The sequence below is a fragment of the Pseudophryne corroboree genome, chromosome 4 (assembly GCF_028390025.1).
Source record: "Pseudophryne corroboree isolate aPseCor3 chromosome 4, aPseCor3.hap2, whole genome shotgun sequence".
In the NCBI taxonomy this organism is placed as follows: Eukaryota; Metazoa; Chordata; class Amphibia; order Anura; family Myobatrachidae; genus Pseudophryne; species Pseudophryne corroboree.
Window position 1 is genome coordinate 939,725,689 of NC_086447.1, and position 14,429 is coordinate 939,740,117.

The following is a 14,429-nucleotide window of genomic DNA, read 5'->3' on the forward strand; positions in this document are numbered from 1 at the left end:
CCCGCCCTGGTCATCGTACATTTACTGCACAAGATACTGTATATAATAAAGAATAATAATAATAACAACCCGTACACAGCGCCCGCCGCCTGGCATGGGTGTGCTCAGATTATTGGGGGAGATGTATCACAGCTCGGAGAGAGATAAAGTAGCAGTAATCTGAGCCTGTCACAGCCTGCCCCAGGTCTCCCCCACAATCACCATAGCACTGGCTGCGACTAATGGCGGGAACACGCAGGGATCAGGCCGGCCGCCAGGTGGCATTAGCGACAGGTACGGGCGGGTTCCCAACTCAAAGATGGCGGCGGCCAATGCCCACACCAGCAGCAGACAGGAAGTGCGTCACCATGAGCGGCCGCCCGGTCCGGAAAGAGAGACGGCAGCACGTGTGTGATCACCAGGGAGAGCCATGGACGTGCCTGCGGGTATGTGGGGACATGGGGGCTGGGAGTGGGGCAACTGACACCAGGCAAGCGGGGGAACTACAAGTCACAGCATACTTTGGCAAGAACTTGTAGCCCTGCTGGGATTTGTGCTCCTACAGGCTGCTTACCTCGGGTCCTGTGCCTAGCCTCAGTGTGAGTGTGGTGCTTCTGCTCACCAGCATGTATGTGACTGTGGGGTCAGTGTACTGGTATGCGCTGTGGGCCGCCCCGTGTCGGTGTGCTGTGGGGCACTCCCCGTGTCGCCGCGCCGTGGGGCACTCCCTGCGTCGCTGCGCCGCGGGGCACTCCCCGCGTCCCTGGGCACTCCCTGCGTCGCCGTGCTGTGGGACGCCTCGTATCACCAAGCTGTGGCACGCCTCATTGCAGCGCTGTGGGGCGCGGCGTGTGGCCGCGCTGTGGGACGCGGCGTGTGGCCGCGCTGTGGGACGCCGCGTGTGGCCGCGCTGTGGGTGGCCGCGCTGTGGGACGCCACACCCCTGAAATGATCTCTGTCCCGCCTGCCTGGAGTCAGTCTAGTGCTGGTACAGAACGGCTCGGGGTGCTGCATTGTGCGTGTGTGGGATCTCCGTGTGATGTGCGAGGAGGTGCTAGGGCAGGACCGGTGAGTATCCGTAGCGCCGTTCTCAGGTGCCGCTGCGTGGTGTTGGGCAAGTGGTGAACAGCTCAGCATTCGTTCTTACTCACGTGGTGCCCATAATGCTTTGCCAGTATGGCGGCTGCGTTATCAGAAGCTTTGCTGCTGCTGTGTCCCCTCATCACTCACCCCGCACGCTGGCCGCCATACTAACTACTCAGCTGGTGGGCAGCAGCATCCAGGCCGCTCTGTGCAGCCGGTAGTGTCTGTGTAATTAGCGAGCGTGTAAAGGGCAGATTCTATTTATCCCACGGCTGATTGTCAGCCCGGACATATGCATCCCTGCGCATAACCAGGATTTCTCCTGCAGCTTCAGGAGCCGGCAGGAAGAATCCGCTGTACATGCGCCCTCCTGTGTGTGACGCACTGGGAGAGCCGTACAGTCCAGCGCTTCATGCGCATCAATCAGCTGTCAGTGCGAGAGTCTGAGGCTCTGTCTCACATCAGCGCCGTATAGTGTCTGACAGCGCCCTGGTGCAATTTATATTTGCTTAAGTTGAGTTTTGCTTTATACGTTGTTTCCGGAACACTCCAAGGTGAATTTGGAATGACGAAAATGCTATAACTTCATTACGGAGCCATATAATTTTTTGGAGCCTTTTAATAAGGCACATTTATGAAAACTGTTGCCCAAAATGTGCTGTAACCCCTCAGATTTTTTTCTTTGGCTTCCTATATACTGCTAAAAATAAGTTAGGGACAGTTCTGTCCTTTGCAGTGTTCCGCCGTTGTTATGGTACGCAAACTCCGCTTTCCTGCGCACATCTGTAGCATGCAAGGAAATAATCCGTAGCTGCATTGTCGCAGAGTGCCTGCATGGGGGCACATCGCAGAGAGTATTGCCCCCTAAGCAGTTATGGGGTGCACTGATAGATAATGTATAGCCCGTTAATATCAGTAGTAAATTAAAGCGACACATAGTGAAGATATTCCACATATACTCAATATAACCTTCTCATTACCCCACATGCTGCTCTCCCTAAGATGGCCCACAAGCTATTAAGTACCCCATTAACCCCAAAACGCTTTTACCATAAAATCTCACTGAGCCGTTCACAATCGTCAGGAGACTGCGCTGAGTAATGTAATATATTACACCTGTATACTGTGTGTGACTGAGGCTGTATATGGAGCACAATGTGACTAGGACGCACCAGGAGACTGCGCTGAGTAATGTGATATGACACCTGTATACTGTGTGTGACTGAGGCTGTATACGGAGCACAATGTGACTAGGACGCACCAGGAGACTGCGCTGAGTAATGTGATATATGACACCTGTATACTGTGTGTGACTGAGGCTGTATACGGAGCACAGTGTGACTAGGACGCACCAGGAGACTGCGCTGAGTAATGTGATATATGACACCTGTATACTGTGTGTGACTGAGGCTGTATACGGAGCACAGTGTGACTAGGACGCACCAGGAGACTGCGCTGAGTAATGTGATATATGACACCTGTATACTGTGTGTGACTGAGGCTGTATACGGAGCACAATGTGACTAGGACGCACCAGGAGACTGCGCTGAGTAATGTGATATATGACACCTGTATACTGTGTGTGACTGAGGCTGTATACGGAGCACAATGGGACTAGGACGCACCAGGAGACTGCGCTGAGTAATATGATATGCGACACCTGTATACTGTGTGTGACTGAGGCTGTAAACGGAGCACAATGTGACTAGGACGCACCAGGAGACTGCGCTGAGTAATTTGATATGTGACACCTGTATACTGTGTGACTGAGGCTGTATACAGAGCACAGTGTGACTAGGACGCACCAGGAGACTGCGCTGAGTAATATGATATGTGACACCTGTATACTGTGTGTGACTGAGACTGTATACGGAGCACAATGTGACTAGGACGCACCAGGAGACTGTGCTGAGTAATGTGATATGACACCTGTATACTGTGTGTGACTGAGGCTGTATACGGAGCACAATGTGACTAGGACGCACCAGGAGACTGCGCTGAGTAATGTGATATATGACACTTGTATACTGTGTGTGACTGAGGCAGTATACGGAGCACAATGTGACTAGGATGCACCAGGAGACTGCGCTGAGTAATGTGATATATGACATCTGTATACTGTGTGTGACTGAGGCTGTATACGGAGCACAATGTGACTAGGATGCACCAGGAGACTGCGCTGAGTAATGTGATATGACACCTGTATACTGTGTGTGACTGAGGCTGTATACGGAGCACAATGTGACTAGGACACACCAGGAGACTGCGCTGAGTAATGTGATCTGACACCTGTATACTGTGTGTGACTGAGGCTGTATACGGAGCACAATGTGACTAGGACGCACCAGGAGACTGCGCTGAGTAATGTGATATATGACATCTGTATACTGTGTGTGACTGAGGCTGTATACGGAGCACAGTGTGACTAGGACGCACCAGGAGACTGCGCTGAGTAATGTGATATGACACCTGTATACTGTGTGTGACTGAGGCTGTATACGGAGCACAATGTGACTAGGACGCACCAGGAGACTGCACTGAGTAATGTGATATATGGCATCTGTATACTGTGTGTGACTGAGGCTGTATACGGAGCACAATGGGACTAGGACGCACCAGGAGACTGCGCTGAGTAATGTGATATATGACACCTGTATACTGTGTGTGACTGAGGCTGTATACGGAGCACAATGTGACTAGGACGCACCAGGAGACTGCGCTGAGTAATGTGATATATGACACCTGTATACTGTGTGTGACTGAGGCTGTATACGGAGCACAATGTGACTAGGACGCACCAGGAGACTGTGCTGAGTAATGTGATATATGACACCTGTATACTGTGTGTGACTGAGGCTGTATATGGAGTACAATGTGACTAGGACGCACCAGGAGACTGCACTGAGTAATGTGATATATGACACCTGTATACTATGTGTGACTGAGGCTGTATACGGAGCACAATGTGACTAGGACGCACCAGGAGACTGCACTGAGTAATGTGATATTTGACACCTGTATACTGTGTGTGACTGAGGCTGTATACAGAGCACAATGTGACTAGGACGCACCAGGAGACTGCACTGAGTAATGTGATATGACACCTGTATACTCTGTGTGTGACTGAGGCTGTATACAGAGCACAATGTGACTAGGATGCACCAGGAGACTGCGCTGAGTAATGTGATATATGACACCTGTATACTGTGTGTGACTGAGGCTGTATACAGAGCACAATGTGACTAGGACGCACCAGGAGACTGCACTGAGTAATGTGATATGACACCTGTATACTCTGTGTGTGACTGAGGCTGTATACGGTGCAGAATAGAACTTGTATTGGAAAAAGCTGCTGCTGCTACATTGTAGCACTCTGTGTACAGATTCAGAGACTCCGTCGCACACAGATATACAAGTGTCATATATCATATTCTGCATTGTGTTGCGACTAAGATGCGTTTTCGGCAAAAACACCCGGTGCCAGCAGAGTGTCACATGACCTGGCGTGCTGAGAAGGGCTGTTTGGTGTGACTGCAGCAAAGATATGAGGACACGTCTGTGTAGTATAAGGGGTATAAGATTACTACTCAGGGGGCACATATTTCCAGCGGTGTGAGTGTTTCCCTCCTTCTCCATTTCTTCTCTTATTTCAGATGTTCGGTCTATACAGAATACAGACTCTGAGTAATGATAGGATTCCGTTATTAACTGATCATTTCATTTATTGAAGAACAAAGTGATCCAACACCGACTGGCCCTGTGTGCGATGGTTATTCAAGCCTGCACTTGTCTCCCCTATTCTTAAAAAACCTACCCTTGATCCAACCAATCTCTCCAACTACCGACCCATCTCTCTCCTCCCTTTTGCCTCCAAACTCCTTGAGCATATTATCTACAACCGCCTCACTGTCTTTCTTTCTTCCCACTCGCTGCTTGACCCATTCCAGTCTGGTTTCCGTCCTCTCCGCTCCACTGAAACTGCCCTCACAAAAGTCTGCAATGACCTCCATGCTGCTAAATCCAGGGGCCACTACTCTCTGCTTATTCTCCTTTACCTCTCTGCTGCTTTTGACACTGTGGACCACCCTCTCCTCCTGCAAATCCTTCACCCTCTTGGTCTACGTGATACTGCCCTCTCCTGGCTGTCCTACCTCTCTGACCGTTCATTCTCTGTCTCCTCTCATGACTCCACCCCCCCCCCCCCCCCCCCCCCCCCACTTCCTCTACCAGTAAGTGTCCCCCAAGGTTCTGTTCTTGGGCTTCTCCTTTTCTCTCTATACGTCCTCATTAGGTGAGCTCATTAGCTCTTTTGACTTAAAATATCATCTCTACGCTGACCATACTCAGATTTACCTTTCTGCTGCTGGGTACACTGGGCTCCACAAGTCTGGACAATGGGGTGTAGAGTAGGGTCTTGATCCGAGGCACCAACAGGCTCAAAGCTTTGACTGTTCCCAGAATGCACAGCGCCGCCTCCTAGATCACCCCGCCTCCCAGCACAGGAGCTCAGTTTTGTAAGTTGGTGCTGCAGTAAGCAGGCACATAACAGAGGGACTGCTCCAGGCAGCCCTAAGAAAAGCTTTTTATGAGGTAAAAAGTGAAGACTTCAAGGGCAGCAGCGGTGGTAAATGTCTTGTGACATTCTCTGCTGCAGCTCCAGCTCTCCCCAGCGGCGCTGTACACTCCCGAGCCCTGGTTGCCGGGTACCTACAGCAGGAGGCTCCGTTTTTATTCTTGTCAGGCACACACGACGGAGGTGGTAAGTGGGTCCCGCTTGCGATCCGGTGCGGTCAGTGGGAGGCGGGCTGCGCGCGCTGGCAGTGGACACTGTGGCAGTACAGGCGATCCCACTAGATCACCAGGGCATGGGCGCAGGTCAGGTTTCCTCTTAAAACCGATTTTAATATCGCCCACAGTACCCGGTGGTTTTGCCAGCAAGGGGGATAAGGCTTAGACCTGAAGCCCCTCCCCCAGCCCCAGGGCGCCATTTCCATCAAGTGTTTCCGCCCTGGAGCTGCATCTCTGTCTTTTCCTCACTCTCTGGCAGTGTCTGCGGCGCCATTATCCCTCAGCTCACTGTTCCTGGGACTGCTTGGGCAAATCCTCCTATGTAAAGCCGCCTGGTTGTCAGCGCTGTGACTTTACATGACACTTAAGTATTCTACCTGCCTTTTTTAGTCAGTGTCACTAAGAAAGAGTGCATTTAGTCAGGGGTTTATAGTACAATTAGTAATTACCCTGTGATATACATCCAGTTCTTACTGTGTAGTGTTATATCTATTGTTATATAGCTGTGTAAGCTAGTCCAGTGCAGTATTATTGTCTGTAATAACCTCTGCATTGTACAAACTGTGACTATCTGTGTGTGCATTGATAGCTGAGTGGTGTCCATCTTGTGTCTTTCACTCAACTTGCTATCCCTATATTCTATAACCTGAGGGGGCTTGGTGCGTCAGGTTTTATCTAATATAGGATTTTCACAAAGATATACTGTATTACGTATTTCTCTTACGTCCTAGAGGATGCTGGGGACTCCGTAAGGACCGTGGGGAATAGACGGGCTCCGCAGGAGACATGGGCACTAAAAAGAACTTTAGATATGGGTGTGCACGGGCTCCTCCCTTTATGCCCCTCCTCCAGACCCCAGTTTGATACTGTGCCCAGAGGAGACTGGGTGCATTACAGGGAGCTCTCCTGAGTTTCCTGAAAGAAAGTGTTTTGTTAGGTTTTTTTATTTTCAGGGAGCACTGCTGGCAACAGACTCCCTGCATCGTGGGACTGAGGGGAGAGAAGCAGACCTACTTAAATGCTAGGCTCTGCTTCTTAGGCTACTGGACACCATTAGCTCCAGAGGGAGTCGGAACGCAGGTCTCTCCTTGCAGTTCGTCCTGGAGCCGCGCCGCCGTCCTCCTCGCAGAGCCGGAAGATAGAAGCCGGGTGAGTATGAGAAGATAGAAGACATCACAGGCGGCAGAAGACTTCAGATCTTCACTGAGGTACCGCACCATTGCTCCCACACACAACAACACACGGAGGCACTGATGGGTGCAGGGCGCAGGGGTGGCGCCCTGGGCAGCAATTTTACACCTCTAGGACTGGCAAAAGTATATATATAGGCTGAGGGCTGTATATAGGTATCCCCCGCCAGTTTTTGAAAAAATCGAGCGGGACCGAAGCCCACCGCTGAGGGGGCGGAGCTTGATCCCTCAGCACTAACCAGAGCCATTTTCTCCACAGCACACCGCTGAGAAGCTGGCTCCCCGGACTCTCTCCTGCTGAACACGGTGACAGAGGGTTTTAAAGAGGGGGGGGGGGCACATATTTGGCGCAGTGAATTTATAAAAGCGCTGTATTTCTCTGAGAATATTTTCCAGGGTCATTGGCGCTGGGTGTGTGCTGGCATACTCTCTCTCTGTCTCTCCAGGGGGCCTTGTGTGGGAATTGTCTCCAGATTACAGATTTCCCTGAGTGTGTGGGGTGCCGGTACGCGTGTGTCGGCATGTCTGAAGCGGAAGGCTCTTCTAGGGAGGAGGTGGAGCAAATGAGTGTGGTGTCTCCGTCGGCAACGCCGACACCTGACTGGTTGGATATGTGGAATGTTTTAAATGCAAATGTGAATTTATTACACAAAAGGTTGGACAAAGCTGAGTCCAGGGAAGGTTCAGGGAGTCAGGCTCTGCCTTTCACTATGTTGCAGGGACCTTCGGGGTCTCAAAAGCGCCCACTATCCCAAGTAGTAGACACTGATACCGACACTGATTCTGATTCCAGTGTCGACTATGATGATGCGAAGTTGCAGCCAAAATTGGCTAAAAGTATTAATTATATGATTATTGCAATAAAAGATGTGTTGCATATCACGGATGACCCCTCTGTACCTGACACGAGGGTCCACATGTTTAAAGAAAAGAAGCCTGAGGTTACTTTTCCCCCTTCACATGAGCTAAATGAGTTGTTTGAAAGGGCTTGGGAAACTCCAGACAAGAAACTGCAGATTCCCAAAAGGATTCTAATGGCGTATCCTTTCCCGGCTAAGGACAGGATACGGTGGGAATCTTCCCCAAGGGTGAACAATGCGTTGACACGCTTATCCAAAAAGGTAGCGTTGCCATCTCAAGATACCGCGGCCCTCAAGGATCCTGCTGATCGCAGGCAGGAGACTACCTTGAAGTCAGTTTACACACGTACTGGTACATTACTCAGACCGGCCATAGCGTCGGCTTGGGTTTGTAACGCTGTTGCAGCGTGGACAGATACCTTATCTGCTGATATTGATACGCTGGATAAGGACGCCATTTTATTGACCTTGGGTCATATTAAGGATGCGGTCTTATATATGAGAGATGCTCAGAGAGACGTTGGCCTACTGGGTTCCAGAGCCAAAGCTATAGCGATTTTCTGCTAGGCGAGCCCTGTGGACCTGACAATGGACGGGTGATGCCGACTCGAAGAGGCATATGGAGGTTTTGCCTTACAAGGGTGAGGAATTGTTTAGGGAAGGTCTCACGGACCTGGTTTCCACAGCTACTGCAGGTAAATCAACTTTTTCTCTGACGTCCTAGTGGATGCTGGGAACTCCGAAAGGACCATGGGGAATAGCGGCTCCGCAGGAGACTGGGCACAAAAGTAAAAGCTTTAGGACTAGCTGGTGTGCACTGGCTCCTCCCCCTATGACCCTCCTCCAAGCCTCAGTTAGATTTTTGTGCCCGAACGAGAAGGGTGCAATCTAGGTGGCTCTCCTGAGCTGCTTAGAGTAAAAGTTTAAATTAGGTTTTTTATTTTCAGTGAGTCCTGCTGGCAACAGGCTCACAGCATCGAGGGACTAAGGGGAGAAGAAGCGAACTCACCTGCGTGCAGAGTGGATTGGGCTTCTTAGGCTACTGGACATTAGCTCCAGAGGGACGATCACAGGCCCAGCCATGGATGGGTCCCAGAGCCGCGCCGCCGTCCCCCTTACAGAGCCAGAAGAGCAGAAGAGGTCCGGAAAATCGGCGGCAGAAGACGTCCTGTCTTCAATAAGGTAGCGCACAGCACCGCAGCTGTGCGCCATTGCTCTCAGCACACTTCACACTCCGGTCACTGAGGGTGCAGGGCGCTGGGGGGGGGGCGCCCTGAGACGCAATAAACAATACCTTAGACGGCAAAAAAAATACATCACATATAGCTCCTGGGCTATATGGATGCATTTAACCCCTGCCAGAATACATAGGAAAACGGGAGATAAGGCCGCCGATAAGGGGGCGGAGCCTATCTCCTCAGCACACTGGCGCCATTTTCCCTCACAGCTCCGTTGGAGGGAAGCTCCCTGGCTCTCCCCTGCAGTCACTACAGAAAGGGTTAAAAAAGAGAGGGGGGCACTAATTACGCGCAGTATTGAAATTACAGCAGCTATAAGGGGAAAAACACTTATATAAGGTTATCCCTGTATATATATAGCGCTCTGGTGTGTGCTGGCAAACTCTCCCTCTGTCTCCCCAAAGGGCTAGTGGGGTCCTGTCCTCTATCAGAGCATTCCCTGTGTGTGTGCTGGGTGTCGGTACGTTTGTGTCGACATGTATGAGGAGAAAAATGATGTGGAGACGGAGCAGATTGCCTGTAATAGTGATGTCACCCCCTAGGGGGTCGACACCTGAGTGGATGAACTGTTGGAAGGAAATACGTGACAGTGTCAGCTCTGTATAAAAGACAGTGGTTGACATGAGACAGCCGGCTACTCAGCTTGTGCCTGTCCAGACGTCTCATAGGCCGTCAGGGGCTCTAAAGCGCCCGTTACCTCAGATGGCAGATATGGACGCCGACACGGATACTGACTCCAGTGTCGACGGTGAAGAGACAAATGTGACTTCCAGTAGGGCCACACGTTACATGATTGAGGCAATGAAAAATGTTTTACACATTTCTGATAATACGAGTACCACCAAAAAGGGGTATTATGTTCGGTGAGGAAAAACTACCTGTAGTTTTCCTGAATCTGAGAAATTAAATGAGGTGTGTGATGATGCGTGGTTTCCCCCGATAACAACTGATAATTTCTAAAATGTTATTGGCATTATATCCTTTCCCGCCAGAGGTTAGGGTGCGTTGGGAAACACCCCCTAGGGTGGATAAAGCGCTCACACGCTTGTAAGGGCTCTACCTTCGCCTGAGATGGCCGCCCTTAAGGATCCTGCTGATAGAAAGCAGGAGGGTATCCTAAAATGTATTTACACACATACTGGTGTTATACTGCGACCAGCAATCGCCTCAGCCTGGATGTGCAGTGCTGGGTTGGCGTGGTCGGATTCCCTGACTGAAAATATTGATACCCTAGATAGGGACAGTATATTTTTGCCTATAGAGCATTTAAAAGATGCATTTCTATATATGCGTGATGCACAGCGGAATATTTGCCGACTGGCATCAAGTCTAAGTGCGTTGTCCATTTCTACCAGTAGAGGGTTATGGACACGACAGTGGTCAGGTGATGCGGATTTCAAACGGCATTTGGAAGTATTGCCTTATTAAGGGGAGGAGTTATTTGGGGTCGGTCTTTCAGACCTGGTGGCCATGGCAACAGCTGGGAAATCCACGTTTGTACCCCAGGTCGCCTCTCAACATGAGAAGACGCCGTATTATCAGGCGCAGTCTTTTCGTGGACAAGCGGGCAAAAGGTTCCTCATTTCTGCCCCGTGTCAGAGGGAGAGGAAAAAGGCTGCAGAAATCAGCCAGTTCCCAGGAACAGAAACCCTCTCCCGCCTCTGCCAAGCCCTCAGTATGACGCTGGGGCTTTACAAGCAGAATCAGGCACGGTGGGGGGCCCGTCTCAATGAATTTCAGCGCGCAGTGGGCTCACTCGCAAGTAGACCCCTGGATCCTTCGGGTGATATCTCAGGGGTACAAATTGGAATTCGAGACGTCTCCCCCTCGCCGTTTCCTAAAGTCGGCTTTACCGATGTCTCCTTCTGACAGGGAGACAGTTTTGGAAGCCATTCACAAGCTGTATTCCCAGCAGGTGATAATCAAGGTACCCCTCCTGCAACAGGGAACGGGGTATTATTCCACACTGTTGTGGTACCGAAGCCGGACGGCTCGGTGAGACCGATTCTAAATCTAAAATCTTTGAACACTTACATACAGAGGTTCAAATTCAAGATTGAGTCACTCAGAGCAGTGATTGCGAACCTGGAAGAAGGGGACTACATGATGTCTCGGGACATCAAGGAGGCTTACCTTCATGTCCAAATTTACCCTTCTCACCAAGGGTACCTCAGGTTTATGGTACAGAACTGTCACTATCAGTTCAGACGCTGCCGTATGGATGGTCCACGGCACCCCGGGTCTTTACCAAGGTAATGGCCGAAATGATGATATTCCTTCGAAGGAAGGGAATTTTAGTTATCCCTTACTTGGACGATTCCCTGATAAGGGTAAGATCCAGGGAACAGTTGGAGGTCGGTGTAGCACTATCTCAGGTAGTGTTGCGGCAGCACGATTGGATTCTCAATATTCCAAAATCGCAGCTGGTTCCGACGACTCGTCTTCTGTTCCTAGGGATGATCCTGGACACAGTCCAGAAAAAGGTGTTTCTCCCGGAGGAGAAAGCCAGGGAGTTATCCGAGCTAGTCAGGAACCTCCTAAAACCGAGCCAAGTCTCAGTGCATCAATGCACAAGGGTTCTGGGTAAAATGGTGGCTTCCTACGAAGCAATCCCATTCGGCAGATTCCACGCAAGAACTTTCCAGTGGGACCTGCTGGACAAATGGTCTGGGTCGCATCTTCAGATGCATCAGCGGATAACCCTGTCACCAAGAACAAGGGTGTCCCTCCTGTGGTGGTTGCAGAGTGCTCATCTTCTAGAGGGCCGCAGATTCGGCATTCAGGACTGGGTCCTGGTGACCACGGATGCCAGCCTGCGAGGCTGGGGAGCAGTCACACAGGGAAGGAATTTCCAGGGCTTATGGTCAAGCCTGGAGACATCACTTCACATAAATATCCTGAAGCGAAGGGCCATTTACAATGCTCTAAGCTTAGCAAGACCTCTGCTTCAAGGTCAGCCGGTGTTGATCCAGTCGGACAACATCACGGCAGTCACCCACGTAAACAGACAGGGTGGCACAAGAAGCAGGAGGGCAATGGCAGAAGCTGCAAGGATTCTTCGCTGGGCGGAAAATCATGTGATAGCACTGTCAGCAATTCCGGGAGTGGACAACTGGGAAGCAGACTTCCTCAGCAGACACGACCTCCACCCGGGAGAGTGGGGACTTCACCCAGAAGTCTTCCACATGATTATAAACCGTTGGGAAAAACTCGACAGGTATTGCGCCAGGTCAAGGGACCCTCAGGCAATAGCTGTAGACGCTCTGGTAACACCGTGGGTGTACCAGTCAGTGTATGTGTTCCCTCATCTGCCTCTCATACCCAAGGTACTGAGATTGATAAGATGGAGAGGAGTAAGCACTATATTCGTGGCTCCGGATTGGCCAAGAAGGACTTGGTAACCGGAACTTCAAAAGATACTCACGGAGGATCCGTGGCCTCTACCTCTAAGAAGGGACCTGCTTCAGCAAGGACCCTGTCTGTTCCAAGACTTACCGCGACTGCATTTGACGGCATGGCGGTTGAACGCCGGATCCTGAAGGAAAAAAGGCATTCCGGATGAGGTCATCCCTATCCTGATCAAAGCCAGGAAGGATGTAACCGCAAAACATTATCACCGCATTTGGCAAAAATATGTTGCGTGGTGCGAGGCCAGTAAGGCCCGACGGAGGAAATTCAACGGGGTCGATTCCTACATTTCCTGCAAACAGGAGTGTCTATGGGCCTGAAATTGGGGTCCATTAAGGTTCAAATTTCGGCCCTGTCAATTTTCTTCCAAAAAGAACTAGCTTCAGTCCCTGAAGTACAGACGTTGTAAAAAGGGTACTGCATATACAGCCTCCTTTTGTGCCTCCAGTGGCACCTTGGGATCTCAATGTAGTTTTTGGGTTCCAAAAAGTCACATTGGTTTGAACCACTTAAATCTGTGGAGTTAAAATATCTCACATGGAAAGTGGTCATGCTGTTGGCCCTGGCCTGGGCCAGGCGCGTGTCAGAATTGGCGGCTTTATCCTGTAAAAGCCCTTATCTGATTTTCCATTCGGACAGGGCGGAATTGAGGACTCGTCCTCAGTTTCTCCCTAAGGTGGTTTCAGCGTTTCACCTGAACCAACCTATTGTGGTGCCTGCGGCTGCTAGGGACTTGAAGGACTCCAAGTTGCTAGACGTTGTCAGGGCCCTGAAAATATATGTTTCCAGGACGGCTGGAGTCAGAAAATGTGACTCGCTGTTTATCCTGTATGCACCCAACAAGCTGGGTGCTCCTGCTTCTAAGCAGACTATTGCTCGTTGGAATTGTAGTACAATTCAGCTTGCACATTCTGTGGCAGGCCTGCCACAGCCAAAAATCTGTAAATGCCCACTCCACAAGGAAGATGGGCTCATCTTGGGCGGCTGCCCGAGGGGTCTCGGCTTTACAACTTTGCCGAGCAGCTACTTGGTCAGGAGCAAATACGTTTGTAAAATTCTACAAAATTGATACCCTGGCTGAGGAGGACCTGGAGTTCTCTCATTTGGTGCTGCAGAGTCATCCGCACTCTCACGCCCGTTTGGGAGCTTTGGTATAATCCCCATGGTCCTTTCGGAGTTCCCAGCATCCACTAGGACGTCAGAGAAAATAAGAATTTACTTACCGATAATTCTATTTCTCATAGTCCGTAGTGGATGCTGGGCGCCCATCCCAAGTGCGGATTGTCTGCAATACTTGTACATAGTTACAAAAATCGGGTTATTATTGTTGTGAGCCATCTTTTCAGAGGCTCCTCTGTTATCATGCTGTTAACTGGGTTCAGATCACAGGTTGTACGGTGTGATTGGTGTGGCTGGTATGAGTCTTACCCGGGATTCAAAATCCTTCCTTATTGTGTACGCTCGTCCGGGCACAGTATCCTAACTGAGGCTTGGAGGAGGGTCATAGGGGGAGGAGCCAGTGCACACCAGCTAGTCCTAAAGCTTTTACTTTTGTGCCCAGTCTCCTGCGGAGCCGCTATTCCCCATGGTCCTTTCGGAGTTCCCAGCATCCACTACGGACTATGAGAAATAGAATTATCGGTAAGTAAATTCTTATTTTTGCCTTATGTTTCCTCACAGCCTAAGAAAACGCCACATTATCAGATGCAGTCCTTTCGGTCGCATAAATCCAAGAGAGTATGGGGATCTTCCTTTCTTGCCAGAGGTAAGGGCAAGGGGAAAAAGCTGCCAACTGCAGCTAGTTCCCAGGAGCAGAAGTCCTCCCCGGCTTCTACTAAATCCACCGCATGACGCTGGGGCTCAGCTGAGGGAGTCCGCCCCAG

General features: G+C 50.6%; 1 protein-coding gene across 1 annotated transcript in view; it reads left to right on the plus strand.

Annotated features, from left to right (window-relative positions):
- Window positions 1–321: 321 nt before the first annotated feature.
- The window catches only part of RRP15 (ribosomal RNA processing 15 homolog), a 66,397-nt gene continuing 52,289 nt past the window's right edge, over window positions 322–14,429 (plus strand). The window contains exon 1 of the mRNA XM_063919120.1: window positions 322–425. Within this exon, the coding sequence (XP_063775190.1) occupies window positions 410–425 (16 nt within the window). The 5' untranslated portion in view covers window positions 322–409. The remainder of the gene's footprint in view (window positions 426–14,429) is intronic.